Source organism: Scardinius erythrophthalmus (assembly GCF_964197995.2).
Source record: "Scardinius erythrophthalmus genome assembly, chromosome: 5".
Taxonomy (NCBI): Eukaryota; Metazoa; Chordata; class Actinopteri; order Cypriniformes; family Leuciscidae; genus Scardinius; species Scardinius erythrophthalmus.
The window spans coordinates 26,718,961-26,734,300 of record NC_138225.1 but is presented as its reverse complement, the minus strand read 5'-3'; the positions used below and the strand labels follow the sequence as shown (position 1 = coordinate 26,734,300).

General features: G+C 39.2%; 1 protein-coding gene across 5 annotated transcripts in view; it reads left to right on the top strand.

Moving 5' to 3' along the window:
• The window catches only part of mink1 (misshapen-like kinase 1), a 43,087-nt gene extending 27,756 nt beyond the window's left edge, over nucleotides 1-15,331 (top strand). For 2 of the 5 annotated variants that reach the window (XM_081366277.1, XM_081366275.1), the window contains 17 exons: nucleotides 794-1,060; nucleotides 1,219-1,298; nucleotides 1,382-1,485; nucleotides 1,919-2,013; nucleotides 2,239-2,262; nucleotides 3,924-4,072; nucleotides 4,161-4,281; nucleotides 4,662-4,778; nucleotides 4,931-5,042; nucleotides 5,525-5,680; nucleotides 7,120-7,263; nucleotides 8,234-8,368; nucleotides 9,023-9,123; nucleotides 9,587-9,736; nucleotides 9,903-10,062; nucleotides 10,287-10,426; nucleotides 10,931-15,331. In XM_081366277.1, the coding sequence (XP_081222403.1) occupies nucleotides 794-1,060; nucleotides 1,219-1,298; nucleotides 1,382-1,485; nucleotides 1,919-2,013; nucleotides 2,239-2,262; nucleotides 3,924-4,072; nucleotides 4,161-4,281; nucleotides 4,662-4,778; nucleotides 4,931-5,042; nucleotides 5,525-5,680; nucleotides 7,120-7,263; nucleotides 8,234-8,368; nucleotides 9,023-9,123; nucleotides 9,587-9,736; nucleotides 9,903-10,062; nucleotides 10,287-10,426; nucleotides 10,931-11,014 (2,139 nt within the window). In that variant the 3' untranslated portion in view covers nucleotides 11,015-15,331. Of the gene's footprint in view, nucleotides 1-793; nucleotides 1,061-1,218; nucleotides 1,299-1,381; nucleotides 1,486-1,918; nucleotides 2,014-2,238; nucleotides 2,263-3,923; nucleotides 4,073-4,160; nucleotides 4,282-4,661; nucleotides 4,779-4,930; nucleotides 5,043-5,524; nucleotides 5,681-7,119; nucleotides 7,677-8,233; nucleotides 8,369-9,022; nucleotides 9,124-9,586; nucleotides 9,737-9,902; nucleotides 10,063-10,286; nucleotides 10,427-10,930 lie in introns of those variants that run through there. The other 3 variants (XM_081366278.1, XM_081366279.1, XM_081366276.1) reach the window with 2 other exon arrangements.
• The last annotated feature ends 9 nt before the right edge of the window (nucleotides 15,332-15,340 follow it).

The following is a 15,340-nucleotide window of genomic DNA, read 5'->3' as shown; positions in this document are numbered from 1 at the left end:
CTTCTTATTATCATTGTTTAATGCAGTCGTGCTGCTTCATATTTTTGTGGAAACCGTGATACATTTTTTCCTGATTCTTTAATGAATAGTAAGTTCAAAAGAACTATTTGAAATCTAAATATTGTAACATCATAAATGTCTTTACTGACATTTTTTTAAATAAGTTGTTATTGCTGGGAAAAAAACTCATTCTTGAAGAAAAATATTCTTAAACTTTTGAACGGTAGTGTACATTTTAGGGTTTTCTCCAGCATATATTGATTTGTTGTTATTAGCCATTATTTTTTTGATGAATTAATAGTCATTTTTCATGTACTTCATTTTAATTGATTAAAAATAGCCATAAAAAGCCTTGATAAGAAAGAAAAAGACAGTGATTTGCAGGAGGATGTCATCATTTCTGTTCTTTAATGCTGCATGCTCTGGCTAACACTTAACTCTCTTTTCATTGACTTTGTTTTTTCTTTTTCTTTCCTGTGGGGCCCACTCGCTTCCTCTGTAATCCTCCAACATTTTTGGGAACATCCTCTTCACTTGCATATCCTGCACTTGATCTTCTACCTTACTCTGCTGCCCAACCCTCATTGCCTGTAAACTGCTTTACTGATTTACGCTCTCTAAAACTCTTCTAAACCCCTTTTGCAAAACAAACAAAAAAATCCTAATTTCTCTCTCAAATAAAAATAAATATCTAACCTTGCCCAATTGGCCTACCTTTTACCCTCTCACTTTTCTTTTGGCTTATGTCTCATCTTTTATCCTGTCCTCTTGTCCTCACTCCCATCTACCGTAGTTCCAGATGGCCCACCTGGTGCCGTTAAAACCGTACGCCGCTCCTGTCCCTCGCTCCCAGTCTCTTTGTGATCAGCCCACTAAGACCATGTCCGCCTTCCCCACCCAGGATCCCTCTCCCACACCCACACCTCGTCCTCTACACTCCAGAGAACTAGTCCGTCAGAACTCTGACCCCACCTCAGAGACCCCTGCCCCTCAGTCTCGACCAATGAGAGACGACCGGGGACCCTGGATCCGTCTTCCTGAGATTGAACAACCTCCTAAAGTAAGACAGAATATTGTTTTTTGTTTTCTTTCTCTCTCTCATACAGTTTTTGTAAAGCTCAGGTGTGTGCAAATACACAGTGTAATAGGTGATTATTAATATCATTGTGGTTTAATGTATAATTTTCCCATAATCCCTTGTCCTTCTCTCTCCCTTAGATTCCTCAGAGAACGGCCTCCATAGCCACCGCACTGAACACAAATCTCTCCTCTGGTATCAGACACCCAGTCCGAGCAAGGTAACGTACACACACATTCAACTGAAGTGACACAAATCATATGACTGCACTGACTCCTGCACGGTGTGTTTATTCCGTGTCAGTAATCCCGATCTGAGTCGCAATGAGCGCTGGGAGAGAGGAGACAGCATGAGCATCATGTCCAACCTGCCACAGACCGGCTCTCTAGAGAGACACCGCATACTCAGTGAGTGTTGTGTGGGTCGTGTTTTGCCAACTTGCAGAATTTAGTGCAAAATCAAGCACACTCTGCAATCTTTGCGTTAGCTTGCAATTTGTCCTATTTCCACAATTTGACCGCAAAAAACTCCTGGCAGGGAGAAAAGCAAGATTAGCTTATAAAAATCCCAAACAAATTAATCAATACATGTTCACCTGTCCTGCAGAAAAGCAGAATTATGAGTATTTCTGTGCTGGTGCCACCATTGCCTTGTGCAAATGAAGCAAATGAAATCCAGGTGGCACTGCTTAATAAATGTTATAAAAAGGTTTGTATGATTGTTAGATAATAGAAAATAATGTTTAATCATTCCAATCCATCTGGGGACATTTGCAGTTGGAAAACAGGGTTTGTCTGCAGGAATTATAAAGTTTATAATGTTGTCGTGGGTTCATTTCAGGCTCGTCCAAGATGGATTCCTCCCCCACCCTCTCTCATGACGGCCGACACAAACCAGGAGAATCCCGAACCTCATCGAGGCCCAGCAGGCCAGCGGTGAGATACAGATACACACACACACAAACAAAAGAGTCGCATGTTAAAATACACTCACTCATGCACATAGAGTCCCAAATCGTTCACCTGTGTCTTGTATAGAATGAACACACTCGGCCCTCCTCTAAACACTAACCTCTGTTCCTTACATTTCCTCTGCTCCTTTATCCTTCTCATCCCTTTCTCCTCACATCAATCTCTTTTCCTCCCTCTTCCTGCCCTCAGAGCTATAAGAGAGCGATAGGAGAGGTCAGTGCCCGTATCCGTGTATCAGCATGAGTCTGTATCGGTGTGTGTTCTTGCATGCTTGCATTTTCTCATAATGATGCTAATTGTCAAATGAATGTTGTTTTTTCATTACATTTTGAAAATAATGAATAATAAAAATGTAATTCTGGTGAATCACAGCATAAATTACATAAGATTCAAATATTAAGTCTGTCAATCGAATTAATTACGGTTTGGATATGCAGATGAATTAATCAAGTGAATCAATAATCACTTACCATATGCAATACCATTCAAAAGTTTGGGGTCAGTGTTTTTTTTTTTTTTAGATATTAATACTATTGTATAGGGGGTGTTGTGGCGCAATGGATAAGACACATGCCTTTGGTGTGAGAGACCCGGGTTCGAATCCACTGTGAGACACCAATGTGTCCCTGAGCAAGACACTTAACCCCTAGTTGCTCCAGAGGCGTGCGACCTCTGACATATATAGCAATTGTAAGTCGCTTTGGATAAAAGCGTCAGCTAAATGAATAAATGTAAATGTAAATGTAAATGTATTGTTCAGCAAGGATGCATTAAATTGATCAAAGTGACAGTAAAGACCTGTATGTTACAAAAGATTTCGATTTCAAATAAATGCTGTTCTGTTGAACTTTTCATTCATTTAAAAATCCTGAGAAAAAACGAATCAGGGTTTCCACAAATGTTTAAGTAGTTAACTGTTTTCAAAATGATCAAAAATGATTTCTGAAGGAACAAGCGACACTGAAGACTGGAGTAACGATGCTGAAAATTCAGCTTTACAATCACAGGAATAAATTACTTTTATAATGTGTTAAAATAGAAAACATTTTTGATCAAATAAATGCAGCCTTGGAAGAGCGAAAGGGACTTTTTTACAACATCTTACCAGCATCAAACTTTTGAACAGTACTGTATATTTTCTGACAAAGGCATACCAATGAAGATGAGTTCAGATGAGTAAAGGCAGATAAGAAAAGCATTAAATAGACAAAAAGATTCTACAGCAATCCATTTTTGCAGGGATCCATTCTTAAAGGGATATCTCACTAACAAAATGGCATTCTTTACTGGCCCTGTCAGTCCAAACCTGTATGACTGACTTCTGTGGAATACAAAATAAGATTTTTCCCCCATACTATCATTCATTGAGGTGTTGTTTTTGAACCCATTGGCTTTCATTATTTGATCATGTGACATATGTGAACATTAAAATGTATTTTTTGGTGTTCCGCTGAAGAAAGAAATTGATGACAGAATATACATTTCTGGGTGAACTATTCCTTTAAGAGCCGTTCACAGAGGATGCGCTATTTACACTTGCATCTCAGAACATTGCGTAGGATCTCACGTTTTTTCCCCCAGAAATCTCTGTCCTGTTGTTTTCAACTGAACACCAGTCCACAACCATCGCATCTGTAGAGGGACAGTCCCACGTTCACAGCCTTTGTATAACCACATTCACCTTCCCCACCAAAGATCCCATTACCACAACCACTTTCCAGATAGCTTTTGAAAGCCAGAATGCATGATCAAAATCTTATGGTCTGACTTAATCTGGGGAGATCCAATGTTATTGTAATGGTGACTCTAGATGTGAGATGTGATGAAGTGTTGCTCACTTGCCTGTTGATTTCTTCTTCATGTGAATGTGTCAGGATCATGGGCTGTACTCTAAGGAGCGGGCAGAGGAGCAGCCGCGGCCCCCGGTGAAGGCTAATGACTACTCCTCTTCCTCAGAAAGCAGTGAAAGCAGTGAAGAGAGTGAGAGTGGAGAGGGAGCAGAAGAGGAAAGCCCTACTGACCGGTAGGAGACAACGATTGTGTGATTTTTTTTTTTTTTTTTTTACTATGTTTTTTGGTTTTCATTTGTTTTCTTTTAATGTGTGTATCAGCCCACGTGATGCAGATTCTGACTCTGTAAACACTATGGTGGTCCATGAGGAGGAGGAAGGTGAAGGAGGAGACGAAGAACGTGCTGGAGGATATGGAGACCAAACCATGCTTGTACAAAGGGTAGGATTTGTGTGTGTGTATACGTACTGGTTTTACCTACATTGAGGATTAAATGTATTCAGATTTCAGGTCTCTACACCCACATTATAAGGACATCCAGCTGTCCCTTTAATTCAAATGGCTAATTAAACTTCCTAAACATTTCTTAAATAAAATGTAAGTTTTCTGTGAGGGTTATGTTTGGGGGGTGATTCACTACCTACAGTTTGAGAGTTTCAATCAGTAGTGCCTCAAAAATATTTTGAGTGTTTGTTTGCATGTGTAAAAAAAAAGGGGTTTACTGCTTTTGATGGACTGTGTTTTTCCTATGTGAAATCAAGTAGAACATGAATAATACCAGTGCCAATATGTGTTTGTTTCTGTGTGTTTGTTTTTGGCAGACTCCAGAGAAGCGTAGTCATAATGGATACACCAACCTGCCTGATGTGGTTCAGCCCTCCCACTCTCCCACAGACTCGGCCTCCCACTCTTCCCCTGGGAAAGACTCTGCCTATGATGTGAGCTCTGCCCACCTAACTTTTAAAAGCTTCATTCTCTCCACCATATATAATTGTATCATGTTTTCTTACTTTGTTTGAGTGATAAACAGATACACTGCACAACATGTGTGTAGTTGATTGATTAACTAAGATCATGCAATCAATTTCAGTATCAGTCCAGGGGATTGGTAAAGGCCTCTGGAAAGTCCTCTTTTACTACTTTTGTGGACCTAGGAATGTACCAACCATCAGGGGGCACAGGAGATAACATCTCTGTTGGAGGTACGGTATTAAATTGACTGACAATTGCTGAGTATTTTTTTACAATCTTGCATGAACTGTCCCATTAATGTTGTTTCTAATGCTCAAATAGCATTAAAGGGGTCATGACACAACGAATCACATTTTCTTTGATCTTTTGACATATAAGAGGTCACTGTACTATTAAAAACAACTGAAAAATTCATCCTCACTGCAAAAATACCAAGATGCCAAAAAGACTTGTTTTCCACCTCCGTCCATTTGTGACATCACACTGCAACAGATTTGCGTTTGACTGCCTCCGCAACACTTCAACTCCTATTTTATCCGTTCATAGTAATATGAGTGTACTGTCTTTGTATATCTAAAGTCTTTGAAGTGTGTCTTTTGAAAATGATTTACTATCATTGCTTCATTGTTGTGAAGTTGCTGTTGACAGATGACTCAATCACTCACTGCTGTGCTTCTCGGTTCTCTGCTTGTGTCGTTTGTGGGTGTTGTAGGTCTGGGCTCACGTTTTGAGCAGCTGAAGCTGGAAGTAAGGAAAGGCTCCATGGTTAATGTCAATCCCACCAACACTCGTCCAGTTAGTGACACTCCTGAAATCCGCAAATACAAGAAGAGATTCAATTCTGAAATCCTCTGTGCTGCTCTCTGGGGTAAGAGCTGAACGAGAACGGGTTGTGTGCGTGTGCGTGTGTGTGCGTGTGTGTGTGTGTGTGTGTGTGTGTGTGTGTGTGTGTGTGTGTGTGTGAAAGCTTGCCAGTGTTTGCTATACTAACTAGCTACATTTTTCATTATGGTTTCTCAGCTGTCTTTTAAGGTCGGCATGAAACAGATGTGATAGTCTTATCCTCCCTATTGCAACGTTTATCTAAAGTGAAACTAGAAAAACTTCTCAAAACTTCTCAAACTAGAAAAAATGTAGTGCGGGACTTGATTTTGTCCATTGGAAATCAATTGAATGGTTGGACCGTTGTGGTTTGCTACTGCTGTGATCTCATGTGAGTGACAGGTTGTTCAGGCCTTGCGCCAGTAAACAGGATTTTTTTATTTTTTATTAAAGGTTACGAGGGCACATGCATTTTAAAAATGTGCACGGATACATTATTTATAATAAATACTGCACTATTCCGTAAAATATAAGAATTGTCCATTTTGATTTTTTGGTGACTTTAACAATTCAGTTTCGCAATCTGAACACATGTATAGCTGCTTTTGAGAGAGCTGCTAACAACTTGAGCTAGCTTACAAAACAGACATGTCCAAGTTAGCGCATCGAGAGCCCTTTTAAAATGTCCTTGATTTCAAGTACCATTGGGTCATTTCGGGTAATTTTAGCTCATTGGTGTGTGTTTTGTGTGAAGTTTGCGCAATTTGGCACGTTGATGAGAACGTGTCTCAATGTCCCTCAAACCCATGCATATTTAAGCTAAAAATGTTTGAAGCAAGTGTCCTAGAAACAGGACCGTTTCCTCTGGTTCTGCAGCGATGCCAGTGCAACAAGTGATTTCTACCTCAACTCAACTTTCTGCCCATTGACATTTTCTGCCCAAATCTTTTCCAAACTTGTGCTGCTTCATCAGCTTGTCACTTGGCAGTCGAGTTATTTACAGCATTTGTCACAATATGAGTTCATACGGGAAGTAAGGCTATGTGTGTGCAACTCTTTGATGTACTGATATGAACTTTCTGTTGTCATTGCCTTAATTCCCTGAATGTGCAAGACTACTTTGGTGGCAGTGCCACCCACTGGCCAAATTACATAAAATATGGACAAAAAGTATAGAAACGGCCATTGGGTCATGTTTCTTAGCTCCAAACATTTCTCGGTGCCTGGAATTCAATACTTAAGTTTCACCACAAAGTTTTCTGCTGTTTTGAACAGTAAATCTTTTTCTTTCTTTCTTTTTTTGCTGCTACTCCTTCAGAGTCTGTCAAACTGCCTTATCAAAATAGTTTTGACTGCATCTGAACTACTTTAAATTCAGTGAAGCCCAAAGCTTGACAAGCTATATTTTTGAGAGTAGCTCCCCAAACACTGCCTGTGCATGTTATAGGTCATGAGGGTGTGTGTTATAACTGTTTGTTCTGTCAGGTGTGAATCTGCTGGTGGGGACAGAGAACGGTCTGAAGCTGCTGGATCGAAGTGGCCAGGGTAAAGTTTATCCACTGATCAACTCGCGCAGGTTTCAGCAGATGGACGTTCTGGAGGGACTGAACCTCCTCATCACTATATCAGGTTACACACGGACTTATTTATCACTTACACAAACACATACATGCATCTGTTAGGATTAGGAGGACACATGGATACATACAAGCACATCATTTAGAGCAGTGGTTCCCAACCTTTTTTTGTCTGAGACCCCCCTTTTCCCAAGAAAATATTTTAGGGCCCCCCTTCACATTTAATGATATTATTGCTCTTGTAAACTTGCAGCAAGGATGACAGAATATGTTGTTTTCAAGCAAACGGTATGTTTACTATAACCAGATATGTTTATGCACAAATAATAGCCTATAATATTGAAAATACAATAACAAAAACATCAGTAGGCACTTTGTAATTTAAAAACGTAAGCCTAGGAGTAGCCTATAAAGTGGCCCTATTTAAAAATGCAATAACAAAAATATTCACACTGGTGTGTAGGTAAAAAAAAAAAAAAAAAAAAAGTATATAGGCTATTACAAAATGACTGCTGTCTGGGAACTCAATACTTGCATGTTATTTGTGAGGCTTTATCAATGTGAGGCTTTATTCTTGACGCTTTTGGCGCTATAACGAGCGATAATAAACTTGCGTTTATAATAATGCGTCTTTCGGAAGAACATTGTAGCCGGAACTACTTCTCTCTGTGTACGTCTATGACGAGTCACGCAGGTACTGGGCTACTCCGCAGCGGCAGCGATCCGAACCAGTGTGAAATAGTCCCAATGTAAACACTTATTATAGGTGTACCATAGTGGTTCAGGATAAGACAAAAACACGGATTGGAAAATGGATTCATGATGAACTCGCTCATAATATACATTTTGTAAATTTTGAACAGAAAAAAGTTAAGGACTTGTATTTAATGCTCATTGCCCAAAACTATTCAAAATACGACGCGACCCCCCACAGAGCTCGCTGAGGCCCCCTTGTGGGCCGCGACCCCCCTGTTGGGAACCACTGATTTAGAGGATCTTCATGTTCAGTATTTCTCTCTCAGGCAAGAAGAATAAGGTGCGTGTGTATTATCTGGCCTGGCTGAGGAATAAAATCCTCCATAATGACCCAGAGGTGGAGAAGAAACAGGGCTGGACCACTGTAGGGGAAATGGAGGGCTGTGTCCACTACAAAGTTGGTAAGTGTACAATTATAGACTGCACTGATACTAAATTTCTCCTTATCTGCAGATACCGATAATTAGATTTTCTTAAGGAAAAAATCTCTCCTAACTAATGCTGTAAACTATACAAGGAACAATCTCATTTGGTACTTTACTATAGTTTTAGATGTTAATGTTAACAACAGAGCTATTATATTCAACTGGTATTTATTTTCAGAAATCATTTTGAAAATAACTGAAATGTTTGTATGCAATTCATAAACACTCGTCTTGATGGCAAATTTATTAAAGCATACATATCAACAGTAAATAAGCTCCTCTGTAGTGTTTTTGATAGCCAACTAGTGAACTGTGAACACGGAATAACTTTACTGAGGTAAATGCAACATTATGTGGCATTGTTCACAAGATGATTGATTGATTATCCACGGTTGAAACACTGATTGAGGAATTGATTCATTTCGGTAAGTCGTACTGTATCTTTAAACATCTTTTGACGTTCATGCATAATTTGTGTGTGCGATATAACTTGGATTAAAGTGGAAGACTCGTGCTCCGCGCTGTCGCTTGAATTGAGGTGTCTACAGTTCTGTTGCCACCTCAGATACGTCACTTTTAAGTACTTCATTGCATTTATTAAAGTTGCTATGAACTTTTTTTTTTTTTCAGTGAAATATGAAAGGATTAAGTTTCTGGTTATCGCTATGAAGAATGCGGTGGAGGTTTACGCCTGGGCTCCCAAACCTTACCACAAATTCATGGCCTTCAAGGTAGACCACAAGTTTTTCTTATTGTCAGATTGGTTTATTTATCATGTGCTCGACTTACATGGTGTTTACTGGCCGTTACAAGGTTGTTGTTTTTTTAAACTGAGGGTAATTTTGGGGTCAGTAAGAGATTTTTTTTTGTTCGGCATATTAGACTGATTTCTGAAGGATCATGTGACTCTGAAGAGACTGGAGTAATGATGCTGAAAATTCAGCTTTGAATTTTGAAAAAAAAAAAAAAAAAAACAGAGAGAGAGAGAGCGCAGTTTTTGTTTACAAGTAGCAAGTTTCAGGTTCACTTTAAGGTTTTTTTGTAAAGCATTTCTTTACAACATTAAACAGGACAAACACTGGATTAACTACCTTGGCAAATTTTTGTAAAAGATTCACTTCATCATTCCACACAATCTCTGTAATGTGCTGTAATTTCAGCCTTCGACTCATTCGTATGTGTCTTTCTTCCCAGTCGTTTGGAGACCTGCCACATAGGCCTCTGTTGGTTGACCTCACAGTGGAAGAGGGTCAGAGGTTAAAAGTCATCTATGGGTCAAGTGCTGGCTTCCATGCCATTGATGTTGACTCTGGAAACAACTATGACATCTACATTCCTGTACATGTGAGTTACGCTGTCATGTGATGCACCTTTTTCACAAGATGACATGGAAGCGATCAGTGCTTTGTTGATCAATTGGAAAATAAAGAAGGATACTTGCAGAGAAATGAGTCTCCTTTGATGTTTGTTCCTCTCTTTCATTCTCTCTTACTTTCTTCGCATCTGTCAGATCCAGTCACAGGTGATTCCTCACGCCATTGTATTCCTGCCCAATTCAGATGGGATGGAGATGCTGTTGTGCTATGAGGATGAGGGCGTTTACGTCAACACGTATGGACGCATCATTAAAGATGTAGTGCTGCAGTGGGGAGAAATGCCCACATCAGTGGGTGAGTGTGCACACACAAACATATTCTTCTCTCTGCAGAATCGCGAAAATGGGGAAAGGCCTGTCTGAATGAAAGCACATAAGTTGTTTCAAATACACAAATGATCCAACAGAGGATTGTGTTGCAGTATATTTTTCTTGTTGTAGATGAACCTTAGAGACCCTATTAATGAAGTGAATGATAAAATATTCTTATGTCTCTTTATTTGTGTTATGCATATATAGCCCACATCTGCTCTAATCAGATTATGGGCTGGGGAGAGAAAGCCATTGAGATCCGTTCTGTTGAGACGGGACACCTGGATGGAGTCTTCATGCACAAGAGAGCTCAGAGGCTTAAGTTCCTGTGTGAAAGAAATGATAAGGTGATACATTTTCACACACACACACTGCACTTTGCACAAATGGGGTACAAAATAGGGCCTCTTTTTCAAAATAAATGCACATACTATAGTGGATACTAAACCTTAGGAGGTTTATATGTTATATGTATTCTATGGTCTATGATATCTGCAAGTTTTACAATTCTGTTACATACAAAAAGTACATATCTAAATACAGTTTAAACCCCTGATTTGTTTTTCCCCCCGTGCAAGAAACATTAAATAAACATCACCAAAATTTATTAAAAAAAAATATGATGATAAACACTACAATTGCTGTAAAAATTGAGAAAATGTGATAATATTTTCCTGTAGAGAACAAATTATGTTGTAATTTTTTGTGATTTTTAAAATAGGGTAATACTTAAAATATTATTTACTTCTATTAACTGAATATCAATTCAGTAGAAATACTCAGAAAATATTATTTTCACAAAACTCATCCACTTTATAATGCAATCATGTTTTTTCTTTCTTTTTTTTCAGGTGTTTTTTGCGTCAGTGCGTTCTGGCGGCAGCAGTCAGGTCTACTTTATGACCCTCAACAGAAACTGCATTATGAACTGGTGAAAGAGCCGCCACATAAACATAGATTCTGCTGTGTGCATACATACAAACACTGAAGAGATAAAGAGTCCTCACACACAACACCACCCACATACACTCTCACACTGTGTAAATACACACACTCCTACAGACATAACACACACATAGTTATTTACTTCACATCTTCCTGAAGACACTCCTTCACCATTCTCCTGTGATCTCTGAGCCAACTGTACTAGGCGTGTGTGTGTGTCTGCCGTGAGCGCGCTGCTGACCTCAATGTGGTGTTCATCTAATCATGGGTTAGCTTTCAGCTCACTGGGGCCAACGTTCCTCTCCGATGATATTTCTGAAGTTTTTAGGACCAGACAAAAAGGATAATTGTACATTATTCTACTAGAAATGTGTGTAAACTACGAGAATCGTTCAATTGTTGCGCGTCTTGCGACGCAGCAGCGGTGTGTGTGTGTTTGAGAGACTTTATAAGCTACTTTGAGCAGCAGAAACAACTTGAAACTCCAGTGGTGTGAGGTGGTACTGCAACATCTGTAATTTTCCATTTCCACTGTATAGTGTAGTAGTTGTTTGTTAATGGTTGCATTCAGAGTTTCAGATAAAAGTGATATAATGCTTTCTTTCAACAAGTAGAAGTTTAGAAACTGATTTAACAATGAGTTTTAACATATTCTGAGACGGCTTCCCTTCCGAACGAGGGAAGGTTTTCACTTTCTTGATGTATAAACAATAATCTGACGCCTATGTCACCAAACTGTTTGTTCGATGGAAATGTTGGTGGCCGCTTACAAAGCAGAATCTTGCGTTTTACTTTTCCACTAGTCAGCTGGTGAGACCAAGTCACCCATAATGGAGCAACAGTCTCTGGTTTCGCTTTTCAAAGCACTTTTTTTTTTCTATGTGAGAAGTATCATCATATATATACTACAGTTTAATATTCTCCGTATGTAAACGTATTTGGTATTATTCCTACTTTTATTATCTGCTGTTCTATAGCTGTTCTATTGCAATACGTGCTGTGTGCTCGTTCTTGTTCGAAGTTTCACGAGGGAGTTTCTCTTGGGTTATTCTGATTTTAGGCAGGAAGATACAGTAAGTTACTCCGGATATGATTAAAAGCACTTTTTGGCAGCATAAACGTATAGTTCGGTTGTCACAATGTAAATTGTACATAGCAGTCATGATCGTATTTAGATAAGTCTTATTTGTATTCAGTAGGCACATGATTTTTTTTTTTTTTTTTTTAGGAGTACAATCATTACACGACTGCATAATACACTTGAGAGTGATTTCATAACCGAGTCAAGTTTGTGCTGTCAAAATTGCTTCTGGAAAGTGTAGTTTTTTTAGGCAGGCTTGTAGTTCATCAGGGACGTGTGCATTTGATCAGACTTTTTTGTTTAATATTTGGACCCCACCATGTTTTAGCAACAGAAACGTCATGCTTTATACAAAGACTTGGGTGGATCGGAGCAAGAATATTCTTTTGTTTATCTGACAGTGTGCAAACGAAGTGTGTGTGTGTGTGTGTGTGTGTGTGTGTGTGTGTGAGAGAGAGAGAGAGTGAGCGGTGGAAATATGAATCGGTAAGATACAGTAGGATCACTACTACAAAGCAATAGTTTAAGGATTAGTGACGGGTTTGTGCCTGGTGTTACTGTCTCCAGCTCTGCAATACTAGACCAGAGATTATTCTCAAACTTTTCACTCATTTCCATGCAGATAATCTACATTTACATGAATTGAACACCTTCTCAATCTAGTCTTTTCATTTCTCATTCCCTATTTGACAAAGATGGTATTATACCATTGTATCACTGTAACAAGTTTGTGTACTCTAATATTTGTTGAACATTTTTTTTGTAGTTATTAACACTAAATGATTTTAGCACTGATTTGTAAAGTAGTTTGTGGCGGTACAATCATCATGGGTTACCTAATTGCCCCTCCCCTCCCCTCTCGCTGGACTCATTGGCTGCTGTCGCACAGTCTAGACGAGCACTAAATGCCAATGACACATTCAGTCAGTCATCATTTAACATTGCGGCGCAACACTTCAGACAAATAATTATAAACGGTTGCATTTCAGAGAGAGGCGGAGACTAATAGTTTGATTTTTCATCATCTGTAGGTGTGCGAAATCAAACTGTACTTGAACACTACTGTGCCATTATAACCGATTCACTCTCTCTGAGACTTATTTAATTTTCTTCTCGCCCCTCATCTTTTACTTGCTATAGAACTTAAGCATTTTCTTGCTTAGTAAATCAAACTGCCATGTTTACTGAAATAACAGTGCCTTGGATTAGGGTTGGGTGTATTTGATCGATTGTGTGCATGAGTGTGTGTGTGTGTGTGTGTGTGTGTGTGTGTGTGAGCATGTGATTGTTTCAATAAGAACTGAAGTTCAGGGAAGAGAATAAGTCCAGTGCGCAGTTATAGGTCTTGTGCCAACAAAGTGCACTTAAACTGACGATAGCCAGAGCACCAAGACAGGCTCCTCTCACTCTGTTTTAGCACAAAGCCATGCCATATAGAGTCCATTCCTCCAGTTTGAAGGCAGTGCGTTCCTCCGCAGTATTTAGATGTTTCTTTAACACCATAATGCAGTTCGAACGCCCTACGGTTACATGACACGATGAGCTCTTTGTTCCAAAGTGCGTGATGGTGATGCTTGTAGCTCCCATTTCAGTGGCTATATCATTTTGCCAAACAGGGAAAGCCTCTGGTTTTCATGCCGGAGGTTCACAAAAGGTTCGGGTTGTCATGGTGAGGAGCTGCTCGCATGCGTTTGATGTAACAGTCCCTGGCATCCCAAGAGCTCTTGGAATTTGCTGAGATTTTGCCTTTATGCTTAAAAGTAAATGTGTATAACAGCATTCACGCTAATGACAGAATTTATGTTTTTATAGCAGAATAATGATATAATGAACAACAAAATAAAAACTAGAGGGGAGATAAGCTTTATTAATTAGATGGAAGAGTTTATATTTGGATTTCCATGGCCTGTCGGGAGGAAATGTGTGTGTGTGTGTGTGTGTGTGTATATAACCCCTGAATCATTCTTATTTTTGACCTAAATAGATGTGAATTGACAAAAAAAAGAATATAATGAACGTAACCTTGTCAGTAGAAATGAATAAAGAATTGCATTTATGTATGTAACAGCATTTTTTTTTTGGAGCACAAAGCTTCTCCCTGTCGAGCTGTACATTCAGTTCGACTCGTCTCTCTCCCCTCTTTTTCCCAGCGAGTGTTATAAAAGCGAGCGTGTGGGTGTGCGACTGTGCATGTGTGAATAGGAGAGCTATTTTTGCGTTTATATCCGCGTGTGTGCTGTTCATTATTCCCTCAGAGGAAAGAGAGCGGGGGGGGGGGGGATAGAGAGAGAGAGAGGGAAAAAACAAGACCAGTCGAAAGCTATCGAGAACCAGTATGTTCAAACATACACACATCACCACAGATGCGACTCCGGTCATGTTTGTAAATGCCACTGACAAACACATTTTAGTCATTCTACAGCAGCTGACCACAGGCCTGATCTCGTACAAAAGCTCGTATTGATGTGAAATATCACATGTCAGGGGTTGCTTTGAAGGTACCCGTTGTTGGCTTTATTGCAGACGTTATTGAATGTAATCAGTTTGTTTTATTCCGGTTTATTAAACTGATCTGTTGAAGGCTTGTAAGAGTTTGACCGAATCCATGGTTTAGGTGCACTTGTACAGATGATATTTTACACTCCATCCCCTTCCTAAAGTCTGCAACAGATTTGCATTAAATGCCCATTCTCTATTCTACCCAACAAGAGTCTAGACCAGGTCATGTGTGTAGCGGTCTTCGAGAGACGTGGAGCTGTCTGGTTTTCGTTTTAAGGCCTTTACTGCTGTGTTTGAGGTATTTATCTACTCTAACAACAAGTGGCATATCTCTTGTCGTTCTCTAGTAATACAAATTAATCCCTTAGCTGATTTTTTTTTGTAAAATATTTACTACTCCAAAGAAAAAGAGTTCATCATTTGTAGTTCTTTTACCGTGTGCTTTTGGTTCAATCTCATAGCAGTAGCCAGGAGAGGTTAAAGGTTGGGTTTGGAGGTCTTGACAAAGTTGATCCTCTGTGATGGGTTGATTATTATAATTTACTGCTTATAATTTTTTGTTTCAGAAAAAAAGTAGATGTTTCAGACATTTTTAGTGTTTCTGTTTAGGAGAGGGAATGATTTCATGAACAGATGATTTTAAGTCTTAACGATTGAATGCATTCACAAGTCTGTAATGTCTCAATACAGCATTATTTGAGAATTAAAATAACTTGATCTGTTACAACTCCTTGTG